The sequence below is a fragment of the Globicephala melas genome, chromosome 16 (assembly GCF_963455315.2).
Source record: "Globicephala melas chromosome 16, mGloMel1.2, whole genome shotgun sequence".
NCBI lineage: Eukaryota > Metazoa > Chordata > Mammalia > Artiodactyla > Delphinidae > Globicephala > Globicephala melas.
Window position 1 is genome coordinate 59,771,361 of NC_083329.1, and position 14,207 is coordinate 59,785,567.

Below are 14,207 nucleotides of genomic sequence, written 5' to 3' on the forward strand. Positions count from 1 at the left end.
TTAGGTTGTTTCCGTGACTTGGCTATTGTAAATAGTGCTGCAGTGAACATTGGCGTGCATGTATCCTTTATTTTAATTTCCTGCAGTGATGCTGAGTATAGAGCAGGTGTTGGTCAGCTACAGTGAACTTCCCTGTTTCTGCATGGCCCATGAGCAGAGAATATTTTTTACTTTAAAAAAAATAAATCACATGAGGAATATTTTGTGCTGCCTGAAAATTACATGAAACTCAAATTTCAGTGTCCATAAAAAGAGTTTTATTGGAACTCATTCATTATGTATTGTCCATGGCAGCTTTTATACTATGATAGTAGAGTTGAGGAGTTCCAATAGAGACTATAAGTGGCCCACAAAGCCTAAAATATTTACTATCTGGCCTTTTACAAAAAAATATTTGCTGACTTCTTGTGGAATAATAAGAAACAAGGGTTTCTTATAGTAAGAAATAAGGGTCTCTGCCCCTGGTTCCTGATACCACTGTCCTTAATTTGGTGTTTATCATTCTTATTTATTTATTTATTTTTATATTTGGCTGCATTGGGTCTTCATTGATCCGTGCAGGCTTTCTCTAGTTGCAGTGAGCGGGCACTACTTTTCATTGTGGTGCTCAGGCTTCTCTTGTTGTGGAGCACGGGCTCTAGGCACATGGGCTTCAGTAGTTGTGGCACAGGGGCTTCACTAGTTGTGGCTTGTGGTCTCTAGAGCACAGGCTCAGTAGCTGTGGTGCACAGGCTTACTTGCTCCCTGGCATGTGGGATCGTCCTGGACTTGAACCCATGTCCCCTGCATTGGCAGGTGGATTCTTAACCACTGTGCCACCAGGGAAGTCCCTGGTGTTTATCATTCTTGATGAAGACTATAACATTCACGTATATCCATTGTCCTTCCCCAGGGAATGATTGTATTCATCTCCTAGCATTGAGTTTGGACCTAACCATGTGATTTCCTCTGACCAATGAAATGTGAGCAGAAACTATATACACTATGTTCAAGCAAGAGCTTTAATAGTCAGTTTGTGATTTGCTGTGTTCTCTTTTACCTCTGCTATGTTCCAAATAGAGGTTGCTGCCCTGTCAGCCTGGATCCCAGATTCAATACCATGTGAAGCAGAGCTGTAGCCAGTATGATAGATAGGTAGCATGAGCACTATATAAAACCTTCCTTGTTGTAAGCCACTGAGATTTTAAAGTTGTTACTGTAGCATAACTTAACCTTTTCAAGCTGCTACGTTTCCCATGCTTTTTTTATATGTTAAATATTATGTTTATATGTGTGTTTTTGTTGACACAGGTAGCTGTGGTTCTCTTATTTTCACTGCTATATAGTTTTGTATATCAGTTGTTTAAACTTGTATAAATATGCCAGTATTTAATTTACCCATGTCCATGTAGATGAACACTTCCAATTTTGTCACTCAGCTATTGCTGTATAACAAACAGCCATATAAAATGTCAGTGGCATAAAACACAAGCATTTATTTACCTCATGCATCTGCAGGTCACAAAGGGTGTGCTCTGTTGATCTCAGCTGGCCTTGCTTAGATAGGCTAGGGGCTGGCTAATCTGGTCTAGGTCATCTCTGCTTGATGGTTTTGTCAGATTTGTTAGTTTGTTCTATATGTTTCTCATCCTTTTTAAACCAAAGGGCTATCTGGGATATTATCCTCTCATACTGTTGGCAGAGGTGCAAGAAAGCAAGCCAGTGTCAGAAGTTCATTTTAAGGATTGAGTCATTTCATAATTGCCAGTATCCCATTGGCCAAAGCAAATTACATGGCTAAGCCCAAAGTTAAGGGATTTTCCACAGAGGTCAAGGAGGAGGAAGTGAAGATTTGAGAACAAAAATCTAATATGCCAGTGTTTTTTCTGTTGTAAACCATACTGAAGTGAACATTCTTCTGTATGTCTCCTGGTGCATATTTATAAAAAGTTATTTTCAACATGTATACCTGGAAGTTGGACTTGCTGGCCTGTAGGATACCCTCTTCAAATTTGCTAAACATTGCCAAATTGATTCCCAGAGTGGATAAAATAATTTATATTTTCTCCAGGAATGTATGAGTTTCCTCCTTTGCATTCCTGCCAAGACATGGTATTATCAGACTTAAATTTTTAGCAATCTGATGGAAATTATTGTATCTGGTTTTGTTTTGCATTTCATTAGTAACTAGTAAGGCTTATCTCCAAATGTTTATTGGCTGTTCACATTGCCATGTGTATGAATTGCCTATTTATCTTCTCTACTCACTTTTCTATTTGATTTTTTTTTTTTTTTTTTTTTGCAGTATGCGGGCCTCTCACTGTTGTGGCCTCTCCCGTTGCGGAGCACAGGCTCCGGACACGCAGGCTCAGCGGCCATGGCTTACGGGCTAGCCGCTCCGTGGCATGTGGGATCTTCCCGGACCGGGGCACGAACCCATGTCCCCTGCATCGGCAGGCGGACTCTCAACCACTGCGCCACCAGGGAAGCCCTGATTTCTTTTTGATTAGTAAAAGTATTATGTGTATTCTCTATTGGAGTCTGCCATGTAGCAGATATTTATTCCTAGTCTGTGGCCCATCTTTTTATTTTGTTTCTGATAATTTTTAATATACAGAAGCTGTCAATATTCTCAAACATACCATTCTTCTCCTTGGTTGTTTGTACTGTCTCTTTCTTTTTACTGATTTATTAAGGTATAATTAACATAGAATATCAGCATTATTTAAAGTGTTTGATGAGTTTTGATATACTAATCTCATGTATATGCTAGTGAAACCATAAGCACAATCAATATAATGAACGTATTCATCACCCTCTAGAATGTTTTCATACCCATTTGTAATCCTGCCTTCCCACTTTTTCCCAGGCAAGTCCCAGGCAGCCCATCTTTCTGTCTTCCATATCCTTACTGATTATCTGTCTCCTTTCTCTGTCAATTATTGAGAGAAGGATGTCGATCTCTGACTTTATTTGTGGATTTGTCTATTTATCTTTTCCATTGTATCAGTTTTTGCTTCAAACTCTTATTAGGTGAATACACACTTAGGATTATTCTAGCTTCATGGTGAATTGACCCTCTTATCATTATATAATTGACCCTCTTTATCCTTGCTAATATATATATATTTTTTGCTCTAAAGTCCACATAGTCTGATATTTATGTAGCCACTCGGTCTTTCTTTTGATTCATTTTTCATGATATATCTTTTTCCATCGTGTTACTTGTAACCATACCTGTATCATTGTATTTAAAATGGGTTTCTTATGGACAACATATAGTTGGATCATGTTTTTTATCCAATATGACAGTTTCTACCTTTTATTAATGTGTTTAGATGATTTATATTTAATGTAACTGTTGATATGTTTAAATTTAGGTCTACCTAAATTTAACAAATTTTATTATTTGTTTTCCCTTTTTTATGTTCCTCTTTTACCCCTTCCCTGCCTTCTTTTCAGATTATTTGAAGATTTTTTAATATTTCATTTTAATTGATTTTGGCAGGGGGTTTGACGATACTTCTTTGTGTATCTTTAATTTAATGGTTGCTATTGGGATTATAATATACATAGTTAACTTTTCACAGTTTGCTGAGAATTTATAATTTTACCACTTCAAGTGGAATATAGATATCTAACCACTATAAAGATTTCTCCCCAGTTTATGGTGTAGTGTCATATGTATTACATCTACATATGTTGAAAACTCTGCCAGACATTGTTTTAAGTTTTTATTTCAACCATCAAACTATTCTGTTATATGTATATCTAGATATTAGCTACTTCTGTTGCTCTTTATTTATTCCTTAAGTTCCATACTTTCTTCTGGTATCATTTTCTTCTGCCTTGAAGGATAGAACATCTGTTAGAGCAGTTCTGATGGTGATGAATCCTCTACGTTTTCCTTCATCTGAGAACATTTTTATTTTGTCTTCATACTTTTTTTTTTTTTTTTTTTTGTGGTACGCGGGCCTCTCACTGTGTGGCCTCTCCCGGACACGGAGGCTCAGCGGCCATGGCTTACGGGCCCAGCCGCTCCGCGGCATGTGGGATCTTCTCGGACCTGGGCACGAACCTGTGTCCCCTGCATCGGCAGGCAGACTCTCAACCACTGCGCCACCAGGGAAGCCCTTTGTCTTCATTCTTGAAGAATATTTTCACTAAATAAAGAATTCTGGGTTGAAGTTCTTTTCTTTCAGCACTTTAAACTGGCTGCTTCAAAGATTTTTTTCTTTGTCTTTGGTTTTCAGCAGTTCGATTAAAAAAAAATTATCTCATACCTGATGAACTTGAACTGTACTTTTGCTGACTTACATAAGCTGAAAATATAATTATTTTAATAAAATTTTAGAATATTCTTTGGGTACAATTTTTAGGATAAATTCTAGTATTAAACTGAAAAAATGAATCTCTAAATTTTTGAGAGATAGCTGGGACTTCTTAAGTAAAATTGTATAGAGCTTCCATTTACCTAAGCTCTAATTTATAGATATCAAAATGACGTATTTGATTGTTTCACTTTTGTCTTTTGGCAAAATGAGTAGCTATCATCTTTAAAATAAGCCTCCTTTTAGATATTCACTCTGAAGCTTAAACTGAGACTATTCTTATAGTATTTCTGCATGTTTACATTATTTTTGTCATGGATTCAAAAAGACAGGCAACTGCCACCATTTAAAAAGATTGTTAGACTTAAAATCAGAAACAATCGTTTAATCCTTTTGAGCATCAACTTTCTCATTAATGAAAAGGGGGAGATAGTGTTAGCATTAAATGACTGTGAGAGTTCTTTGAAGAGAAGTCTGAGATTCATAGAAAGCACCCTAGGAAAAACGGCATAACATCCAGTGTTTCTAAGCTGGGACCCAAAGAATGAGGGTGGAGAAATGGAAGGATAGTCATTTGATTATATTTTCAAAGTACACATGCTGTGTTTTTTCCTTTCTTTCTCCATACTCTCCCTCCCCCAATAATTTGGCCTATTAGAATCTCAAGAGGAGTAGTGAGTAAGGATAGCATGAATTCTTTAATCCATCCACACTTTCCACACTCCATCCCCAACCAATGTTAAGAATTGATCTAATCCAACCATCTGCTTCATTTGACAGGTAAAGAAATCTAAATGTAATAAGATGAAATAATCATTTCTTCCAACTTGAAATTATGAATCTCTTGGCCTACTTTATGTCGGTATTTGCTTCTATTTATTTATTTAGGCTGCTCTGGGTCTTCCTTGTGGCACGCGGGCTCTAGAGTACACGAGCTCAGTAGTTGCAGCGCACAGGCTTAGTTGCAGTATGTGGTATCTTAGTTCCCCAACCAAGAATCGAACCTTGGCCTCCTGCATTGGGTGCATGGCGTCTTAACCACTGAACCACCAAGGAAGTCCCTGTATTTGCTTTTAAATGAAGGAATTCTCACTACATGCCAGGCTGTCCTTACATGCCCCTCCTTTATTTGGCAGATGCACATGGTAAAATATTTTCCAAACTATAGTGAAGAGCACTTAATGAAAAACACAGATCTGTTCCAATTTCTCCACCCTCCCAGTTATGTCACAGAAGCAATCACTTTAATATTTTTTAACTTTTGAGTTCTTTTGGATATTACGATAATAACTTGTAATGTAGCTAGTCTGAACTGAGATGTGCTATAATTGTAAAATAGACACCAGATTTTGAAAACTTATTGTAAAAAGTAATATGAACTATTTCAGTAAGTTTTTTATTGATTACATGTTGAAATGATGCTATTTTGGATATATTCATTTAAATAAAATATATTATTAAAGTTAATTTTACCTGTTTCTATTTGCTTTCTTTTTAACATTTTTATTAGAGTATAATTGCTTTACAATCATGTGTCAGTTTCTGCTTTATAACAAAGTGAATCAGTTATACATTCTATTTGCTTTCTTAAAGGTGGCTGTTAGAATTTTTTTTTAATAAATTTATTTACTTTATTTATTTATTTTTGGCTGTGTTAGGTCTTCATTGCTGAGCGTGGGCTTTCTCTAGTTGCGCCAAGCGGGGGCTACTCTTCGTTGCAGTGAACGGGCTTCTCATTGTGGTGGCTTCTCATTGTGGAGCATGGGCTCTAGGCATGTGGGCTTCAGTAGTTGTGGCATGTGGGCTCAGTAGTTGTGGCTTCGCAGGCTCAGTAGTTGTGGCGCACAGACTTAGTTGCTCCGTGGCATGTGGGATCTTCCCGGACCAGGGATCAAACCCGTGTCCCCTGCATTGTCAGGCAGATTCTCAACAACTGTGCCACCAGGGAAGCCCCTAGAAAATGTTTAATTATACACGTGGCTTACGTTTATTGCTCACATTATATTTCTGTTGGACAGTGTTGCTCTAATTAGTAAGCATATATTTCCCTTAGTTGATGTACCAGGTTTTACTCATGAGATATCTGATCCTAGACTAATTCTCATTCCTTTTTAAAGGACTAGGAAGGTTTTTTCTGGGAATTCTGAGGATTTTCTTTTTCTTGGTATTCTAAAATTTTACAAGCATACAACTGGATTACAAGTAGGTTTTGTTCATTTTGCTTAAATAAGTTCTTTTAATTTGTGTCACTCTTCAGCTCTGAGAAATTTTCTGGTAATACTTTTTGGATTATTTCTTACCTATTTCTGAATGAGAAAAGGTCTTGTATGACATAAGATCTTGTATTGAGTCTCTGTTGCTCTATAATTCTCTCTTCTGTTTTCCATCCTGTTGTCTTTTTGGCAGTGATCCTGAGATAACCTTTTCCTAATCTTTTGACAGTATATTAAGAAATAGGGGGGAGATAGGCAATCATAGTTTTAATTGTCTACAACTCTTTCTTGTTTTCTGTCCTCTTATCATAGAAGCATGTTCTACCTTTATGACTGGTATCTTTTTGAGTATCTGTGAGGTTTCAAATTAGATTTGTTTTTAAATTTTCCTTTTTGCTGACTTACCTCTTTCTTTTTCAGTCAGTGGTTCATTTTGTTCAGGGCAGGCTTCTAGAAGGTGAAGCATATTTTAGATAAGGAGCGTGTGTAACCAAATGTGTGGAAGCAGAAATGCAAAAAGCTTCCTTTGGGAGCAGTGATAATCCTATCTTTGTAGTACTCTGGGCATAATGAGGTAAGGGTCTGAACTGGCATGAATAAAATGAGAACTGAAAGAAAAGAACTGAGTAATTATGCAAGAAAAATAAGTGTAATTGGGAACTGATTTCTCCACTTTAAAAACTCCCACACCACCCTCTTATTGAACTCATTGTATCCTTCCTTGTAATATTACTATATGTATATGTCTTTCTTAGTAAATTGTGACTCTTCAAGGCAGGGATTGTATCTTACTCATTCAATTTTTTTTTAGGTATTTATTGATCAACCACTGTTCCAAGTACTGGGATAAAGCAGTCAGCAAAGACAGAAAATCCCAGCCCTCAGGAGCACTTAATATACTTGCTTTTATCTTTCATAGTGCTTAGGATTTCACAATGCTAGGGATTCCCAAGGTTAAATTTATTATTTAACCCACCTTTATTTTTTATTTATTTATTATTTATTTATTTAATTAATTTATTATTTATCTGGCTGTGCCAGGTCTTAGTTGTAGCACGCAGGATCTTCATTGCGGCATGTGGGATCTTTACTTGCAGCATGCAGGATCTTTAGTTGTGGAATGTGGGATCTAGTTCCCTGACTAGGGATCAAACCCTTTCCCCCTGCATTGGGGGCATGGAGTCTTAGCCGCTGGATCACCAGGGAAATCCCTTAACCCACCTTTAAAAAGTAATATTGAGATGGTCTATTTATCTGTTTAGGTGTGTTGCAAAATGTCTTCTGACATTAAAGTCTTCTCTCTTTAACTTTATACAAAAAATTATTATGCATTCAGATTAAACTAATATCCCTCACCTTGTTTAGAGGTAATATATATCATTTTGATGTAATGGAAAAGAGCATCACCTTGGGAAGAGTCCAGGGTTCTAGTTTGGCTCTACTGTTGAATAGGTTTGCTCATGAACTTTTACCCTCTTTATCTCAGAGCTTCATATTCTCATATATAAAATAAAAGGTTGGTATCTTTTAGCACTGACACTTTGTGGGACAAAATTTTCATTTCTATGGACTTTGAATAATGTTGTGGCTAAACCATCTAGTACATTTAATTGAATGATTGGAAACAAAACTGAGAGCTGTCATTTCATATGTTTTACCTGAGTTATAATCAGTGACTAAGTATTGTTTTTTTCTCTTTTACAGACTTGGGTCTGGATCAATATACAATAAAACGCTTTGATGGAAAGGTGAGTGAACTATGATACAACGTATATATCCTGTTGTTTACTAAGAAGATTTTTAAGTTCCTCTAGAATTATTTGTGAGAAATTTCTGAATACCTGTTTGTCTTATCAAAAAAGTTAGTTGTTTAGATTGGGAGGCCTGTAAGTGCCTTCAGATGCTTCTACAGAAAAAAATCAAGCAGAAGGCTCTTCTGTGTTTTTCCGTATAGGGTAATACTGATGGGTTACCCGCTGTATATATTAAGGGCTAATTCAGTGTATGTTGACATTTGAATTTTAATTCAATAGCCATTATAAAGGTTAACAAGCCCCCCAATATTACATTTACATTTCTTATAAAAACACCTATCTGATTTGACCTTCCTTAGGCTTTGATAGTATATAGCAATAATCCTAACTAGAAAATTACAGAAGTCCTTACAGCTTTATAACAATTATGAAGAGCACCCCAAATTGCATATAAATTTGCATTATACTTACTTTCAGTTCTTTATTTTATGCCTGAATAAATCATATAATAAATCATTTAGTATAGAAAATAAAACTTTTAATTTTATTATCTCAAAACAGTCAGTTAAACATGTTTACCCCTTTCAGACTGAATTCTCCAAAAAGAAAAAGAAAATATTACACAGGGTCAGAAAGAAAAGTAAAAGGTCAATTTTAAAGAGGAGGAAGAAAGCGCAGAAGGAAGAAGAGTGAGTCAGGGATGGCTCTACAAAGCTTAAAGAGAAGGAAATCAGAAGGAAAATGATGAAGTGGCTGGAAAAGGCAGGATTACAAACAAGGGTCTAGGTGGGTAGAAGTCAGGGTTAGTAGAAACTGATCTTGCAGGAATGTGTCAATCCTGCATCCTTATGTAAAACTACATGTACTGGTAAGGTGAAGATATAAGTGCTAAGGTCTTTTGCACAAGTAGAAGGAATGAATGGCTGCCTGAAGAGCTGCGAGATCTCAGCCAAGGCTTCCAGCCTAAAAATTACCTTTTCTATTCAGGTGGCACCGTGCCTCCATCTGTGGGTATCCTCTTTTTAAAGTCACATATTCTAAAAGAAAGCATGAACAAAAAGAAAGGGAATTTAGATGTTAGGAGACCCAGGTTTAGAGTCCTGGCTCTGCTTTGGGGCAGACCAATCTTCTCTCTGATCCTTGGTGTCTCTGCTTTATGTATGATAAAATACCTTATCCATGTGAGGGGTTGCTGCAGACATTGATGTCAGGGTCTGATTTCAGAGTCTTTGGCAGGTTAGGTCCCTGTCTTATCTGTCTTTATGTCACTCAGAGTCCAGAGCATGCCTGGCACATAAGAGGTAATCAATAAATGTTTGATGACTTGGAAAAAAATCAGTTAATCACATATTTCTTGGAGGTATGACTCATTATGCCACTAATATCTTATTGCAAAATCAATTTTACAGATCACTTTTTTTTTTTTTGGCTACTGAAGGAATCCAGAGTAGCATGAGAATTCAGTCCTCTCTCATAAACCTGGAAACATGTAAAGAAGTTGAATATGTGCAAGTTAAACAGCAACTTTACATGTTAAAAGGGGAATTTCCATTCCTAGAGAGCTCCCGAATATAAAAGTCCTAATGGTAATTCATGTTTCATATGTGCTGTTTAATTTTTTCCTGTTTTGGCCAGTACCTGTCCACTTGATCCTAAAAATTTGCAACTTTTGGCATGACTGATGAGCTCCACGTTTGTTTCAATTGTATTAAATTTATGAGCTCTACATTTCTTATCATTTGTGCCATTTGCATTTTTTTTTGATTTCCACTCATTTTTATGAAATAGCAAGAGTAAAATGCAGTAAAACATTAAAGTATTTGTGTACCCATCTTGCTATGGAAACAGAAATGGCAGTGCTTCTATGTTTGGAAGGCAATCTTAGCAGATTATAGTTGCAAGTGTTTATGCACTGAAGCATAAAATTCTGAAATCAGAGTAGGAAAGTCAAGATTTAAGGATATTAATGTATAATCTTTGAAAGTATGACCTACATGAAAGTCAGGCATATGAAAGTTGACTTCATCCAGGGGAACGGGTTCTGAAAGCAAATAGAGGAATGGGATACTTATATAAGGAGGTATAAAACTGAGCCAGTGACCCTGAGCCAGATAGCTTGTTCCCCTAGCAGAGTGCACAGATTTCCCTTTCATCCATGTTGTAATATGCATGTTTAATTCCTTTGCCAGGTTCTTCATTTAAGTCCTGTATTAATTTCTATCAAATATATTATTAAGGTTTTGTTTTGGAGTGAAGGTTATGTTTCCTAAATAGGATTCTTAAACTTAGTTCACCTCTAGTTTATATCTTTATGAATTGCCTTTTATTTCATATGAAGTCTAAGAAAGTAGTTTCTATACTGTTCTTAAATCTTATATAATGAAGAGTACAAATTTCATTCAGTGTTTAATCAGTTTAGTAGTTTTTCCAGGGATTTTTGCCATGCATCAAGTTCTTCACTCAATAATTATAAGAATCAATGCTTATTCAACTGTCGATCTTATTTTCCTTTGGATCTTCATGACTCTTTTGTTTTCCCAATCAGAAAATCTCAATTCTTGAGTAGCAGTTTCCAGAGTATATAACTCCTAAGATAATATCCTGTTGAAAAAACAGATGTACATGGCAATTATAGTAAATTTCATGCATGATGATTAGAAATTAGTAGAAAGTTAACACCCTCGAGGAATTTCCTTTCAAACTTACTTTGATTTTTTTAATGGATAATTTTCTTTCTCTCTCGCTCTCTTTTTTTTCAACTTGGAAGATGAACTAGTTATAAATTGCTTAGAGAAATATTTATTCTCATCCTCTTATTCCCCCATTGTTTTAACATTAGGCACACCATTTAATTAAGTCCATCATTTGACCAGTAAGAAACACTAGCTTATTTTATTGCCTTCTAGTTGAATTGCACTTTAATGCTTTTGTCATTGAAAGCAAGAACAAATGTAGAAGTAGTATCATCTTCCTGGGGTGTTTTCTCATTTGTACTTGAATTTCATACAAACTCCAAATACAAAGTAGAAAAGAATGGCCCAACTGATATTGACAAATAATTGAACAGTTATTTCTTACTTTGATACTTGTCATCTTTTCTCCTATTTTTTTTGACTAGAAAATTCTCAAGAAGTAAATGAAACATTCCTGTTTCAACTGATAGTCTGTGAAACTGAATTTGATTAAGCAGCTGTTGAATTTGGGGGAAGATCTTTTTCCAGAGCTTATCACTGCCTTATGTTAATGTATGCTAATCCTTTAAGGATGCTTAGCAATTTCCTTTGTAGAAGAGTCTTGCAGTACCTTGTTATTGGCACTTGCATCATTTATGCATTTCACTATCTACCATCTACTAACACAGGCGTATTTCAATATAAAGAAGCTATAGTCAGTGACCTTTGGTTTTAAGAATATATTTTATAGTTAAATGATATTTGTAAAAATATTCAGACTATGTTTAAAAGTTTAAAAACTTCAAAGCTTGAAAGAGTTCAGATTTTCTATTAGAGGATATTTGAAAATTATTATAAATAGAGTGTTAGCACTAGTATATAGATGATAATACAAAATATGGTCTGGCTTTTGTTTTAGGGTAATATATCACAGATTTTTTAGGAATGCACTCTCTCCCTACATTGTCCATGCGTTCTCCTTATGATTTGTTAATGCAGTTATTTCATGAATTTTGGATTATTTCTTTAATGAAAACTATATTTTTTCCTGAGTTTAATTCTTTATCATCCAATAATTGGTCTATAAAACAAAGCACCATTTCTAAGTGGAGCCTGTATTTTACATAATCGTCAAATATTTGTTCATTTAATCAGTTAATTGCTGTCCTGTATTGGTGTGGTTTATCTTAAGTGGTTTATACCCTTCATTATCCTGTATCTCTTACTTCTCCTTTTTTTCCTCAGCATACCAAATATAGAAATTATGGTTTGTATTTTCTGTTCCTATCGCCTATAATAGACAACTTTCTCCATCTCAAACCCTACCTTTTTTTTTTTAAGTTACAGTAGAAAACTGCATGGTCTGGGTAAAATTGTTTCTAAGCAAAGAATACCAGTATTCCAGAGCTTTGATGTAGTCCTCTCTTCTAAAAACTTTAAAGTTCATACTCTTCTTTTAAGTAACAGTGAATCGCCCATTGAAACTAATTGTCCATCATTATCATTCCACCATGTATTTCTTTTTTTGGAAAATAGATTTTTTTATTCTTTCCTTTCTATGAAGTTGCCTTTTTCCCTAACCTCTCCCTGAACATTTCAGAAGTCCTGCCTCTGGAATGAATTTTTTCATTATTTGTAATTACAGTCCTCTTAGGATCTCTCCTAATTTGGGAGAAAGAATTAACATGTGTTTTACTCCCATCTCCTTTATGATACTTACAAGAATGTTTGTTTACATGGAACAGGAAAACAATTTAAATCAAATTAAGATGAAATGGCCACATTGAGGTGAAAGAAATAAAAGTATGGTCAAAGTCTAGAAAAGGAAATACCAATTACAGTGTTTATAATAGAAAAGATATGCAGAAAAAAAGATGGAGCTGTAGTTAAAAAGCAAAGCTTTAATATAACAAAATGCTTTTAATTGCTTACTAGGTAAAAGTTCTTTTAAAAATATTGGTAAATGAAGTTTAAAATTCCATTCCCTTTAAGGGAAAGTCGTGGTTCCCCAAGGGGAGTGTGGACACATTTTTTTTTCCTGTAATGTAATACTTTTAATGCTTTATTTGAGTTGTGATTATTTACTTCATATCACAGATAAAATATGAGTCTGGAATAAGGTCTAGTATTACTATTACTCCTTGACATGTATAGTAAGTTATGTGAGGGATTTCCTGTCTTCTAAGAGTAAATTGTATTGTAGATCAAACAAAGGTAAATTGGGGAGGTGTTGCTGAAATTCTTATAGGATAGAGTTTGGTGAATCTTCACATTTATTTGAATTGCTTTAATTTTGCTCAAATTTTTATAGCAGGATTGATGTTCTTATGAATTCTGCATTGTTAATTGGGCACATCTCTCTCACTCTTTCTTTTGGTTTCCAGAGACTTGAAACCAGTCAATTCTAAATTCTTGGTGAATTGATGTATTTATTCAGGTCTTTCTATTGATAAATGTGAATGTATAGGCAGAATTTTTTTATTTTTGCTCCATGTCTTTTTGATCCATGTTTCCATTTGCCCTAAAAAGTGTAACAGATTCTAAGAGGATAAAGTATTTCAGTTCTTCGAGTGCTGAAGTTCTCCACAAATATTTTCATAATTATATATTATTTTAGGGGTGATAATTGAGCCCTTTTAAAAAACCCCATTAACATATCCACTCATTGGTTGTCAGTGGTTTATTTTTCCAGTTGAAAGTAAAATCTAAATGAAAAATGCTTGACTATTTGTCTCTTGAGGGAACTATTACTACTACTAATCATAATAATATGAAAAAGAAGCATAGTTGAAGTTTTTTGAGTGTTTATAATATGCCAAACAGTGTTCTAAGTGTTTATACATAATTACTCTAAGCCACACAGCCACTCTTTTAGATAGCTTACTATTTTCATTATTTTACAAATAAGATACTAAAGTATATAAAAGTTAAGTAACTTTTTTTTTTTTTTTTTGACCTAAGATCATACAGTTAGTAAGTGGTGGAGCCAAGATTCCAAATTGGTAGTCTGGCTCTAGAGTTCACCATCTTAAGGACTATGCTATATCATCTTTCATATAGCTAAGCTATTTGTCTGTATGATCTATTTGTAAATAGAAATTTCTCATCAAATATTTCTTTTATTTTACTAACTTAATGCTATTTGTGCGAGAAAGAACTTGCTATTTCACGTTGTTTTTGGTAAGAGTATTGAAGTTAATTTTTTCTGCTTTGATGAAGTACAGCTAGAAGCCAATATTAACCTGAGAAACCACAGTG

The 14,207-nt window shown here is 34.9% G+C and overlaps 1 protein-coding gene across 2 annotated transcripts in view; it reads left to right on the top strand.

Annotated features, from left to right (window-relative positions):
• The window catches only part of MICU1 (mitochondrial calcium uptake 1), a 199,721-nt gene that overhangs the window by 65,653 nt on the left and 119,861 nt on the right, over positions 1–14,207 (top strand). For both annotated transcript variants that reach the window (XM_030862562.2, XM_060286765.1), the window contains exon 5: positions 8,228–8,271. In XM_030862562.2, the coding sequence (XP_030718422.1) occupies positions 8,228–8,271 (44 nt within the window). The remainder of the gene's footprint in view (positions 1–8,227; positions 8,272–14,207) is intronic.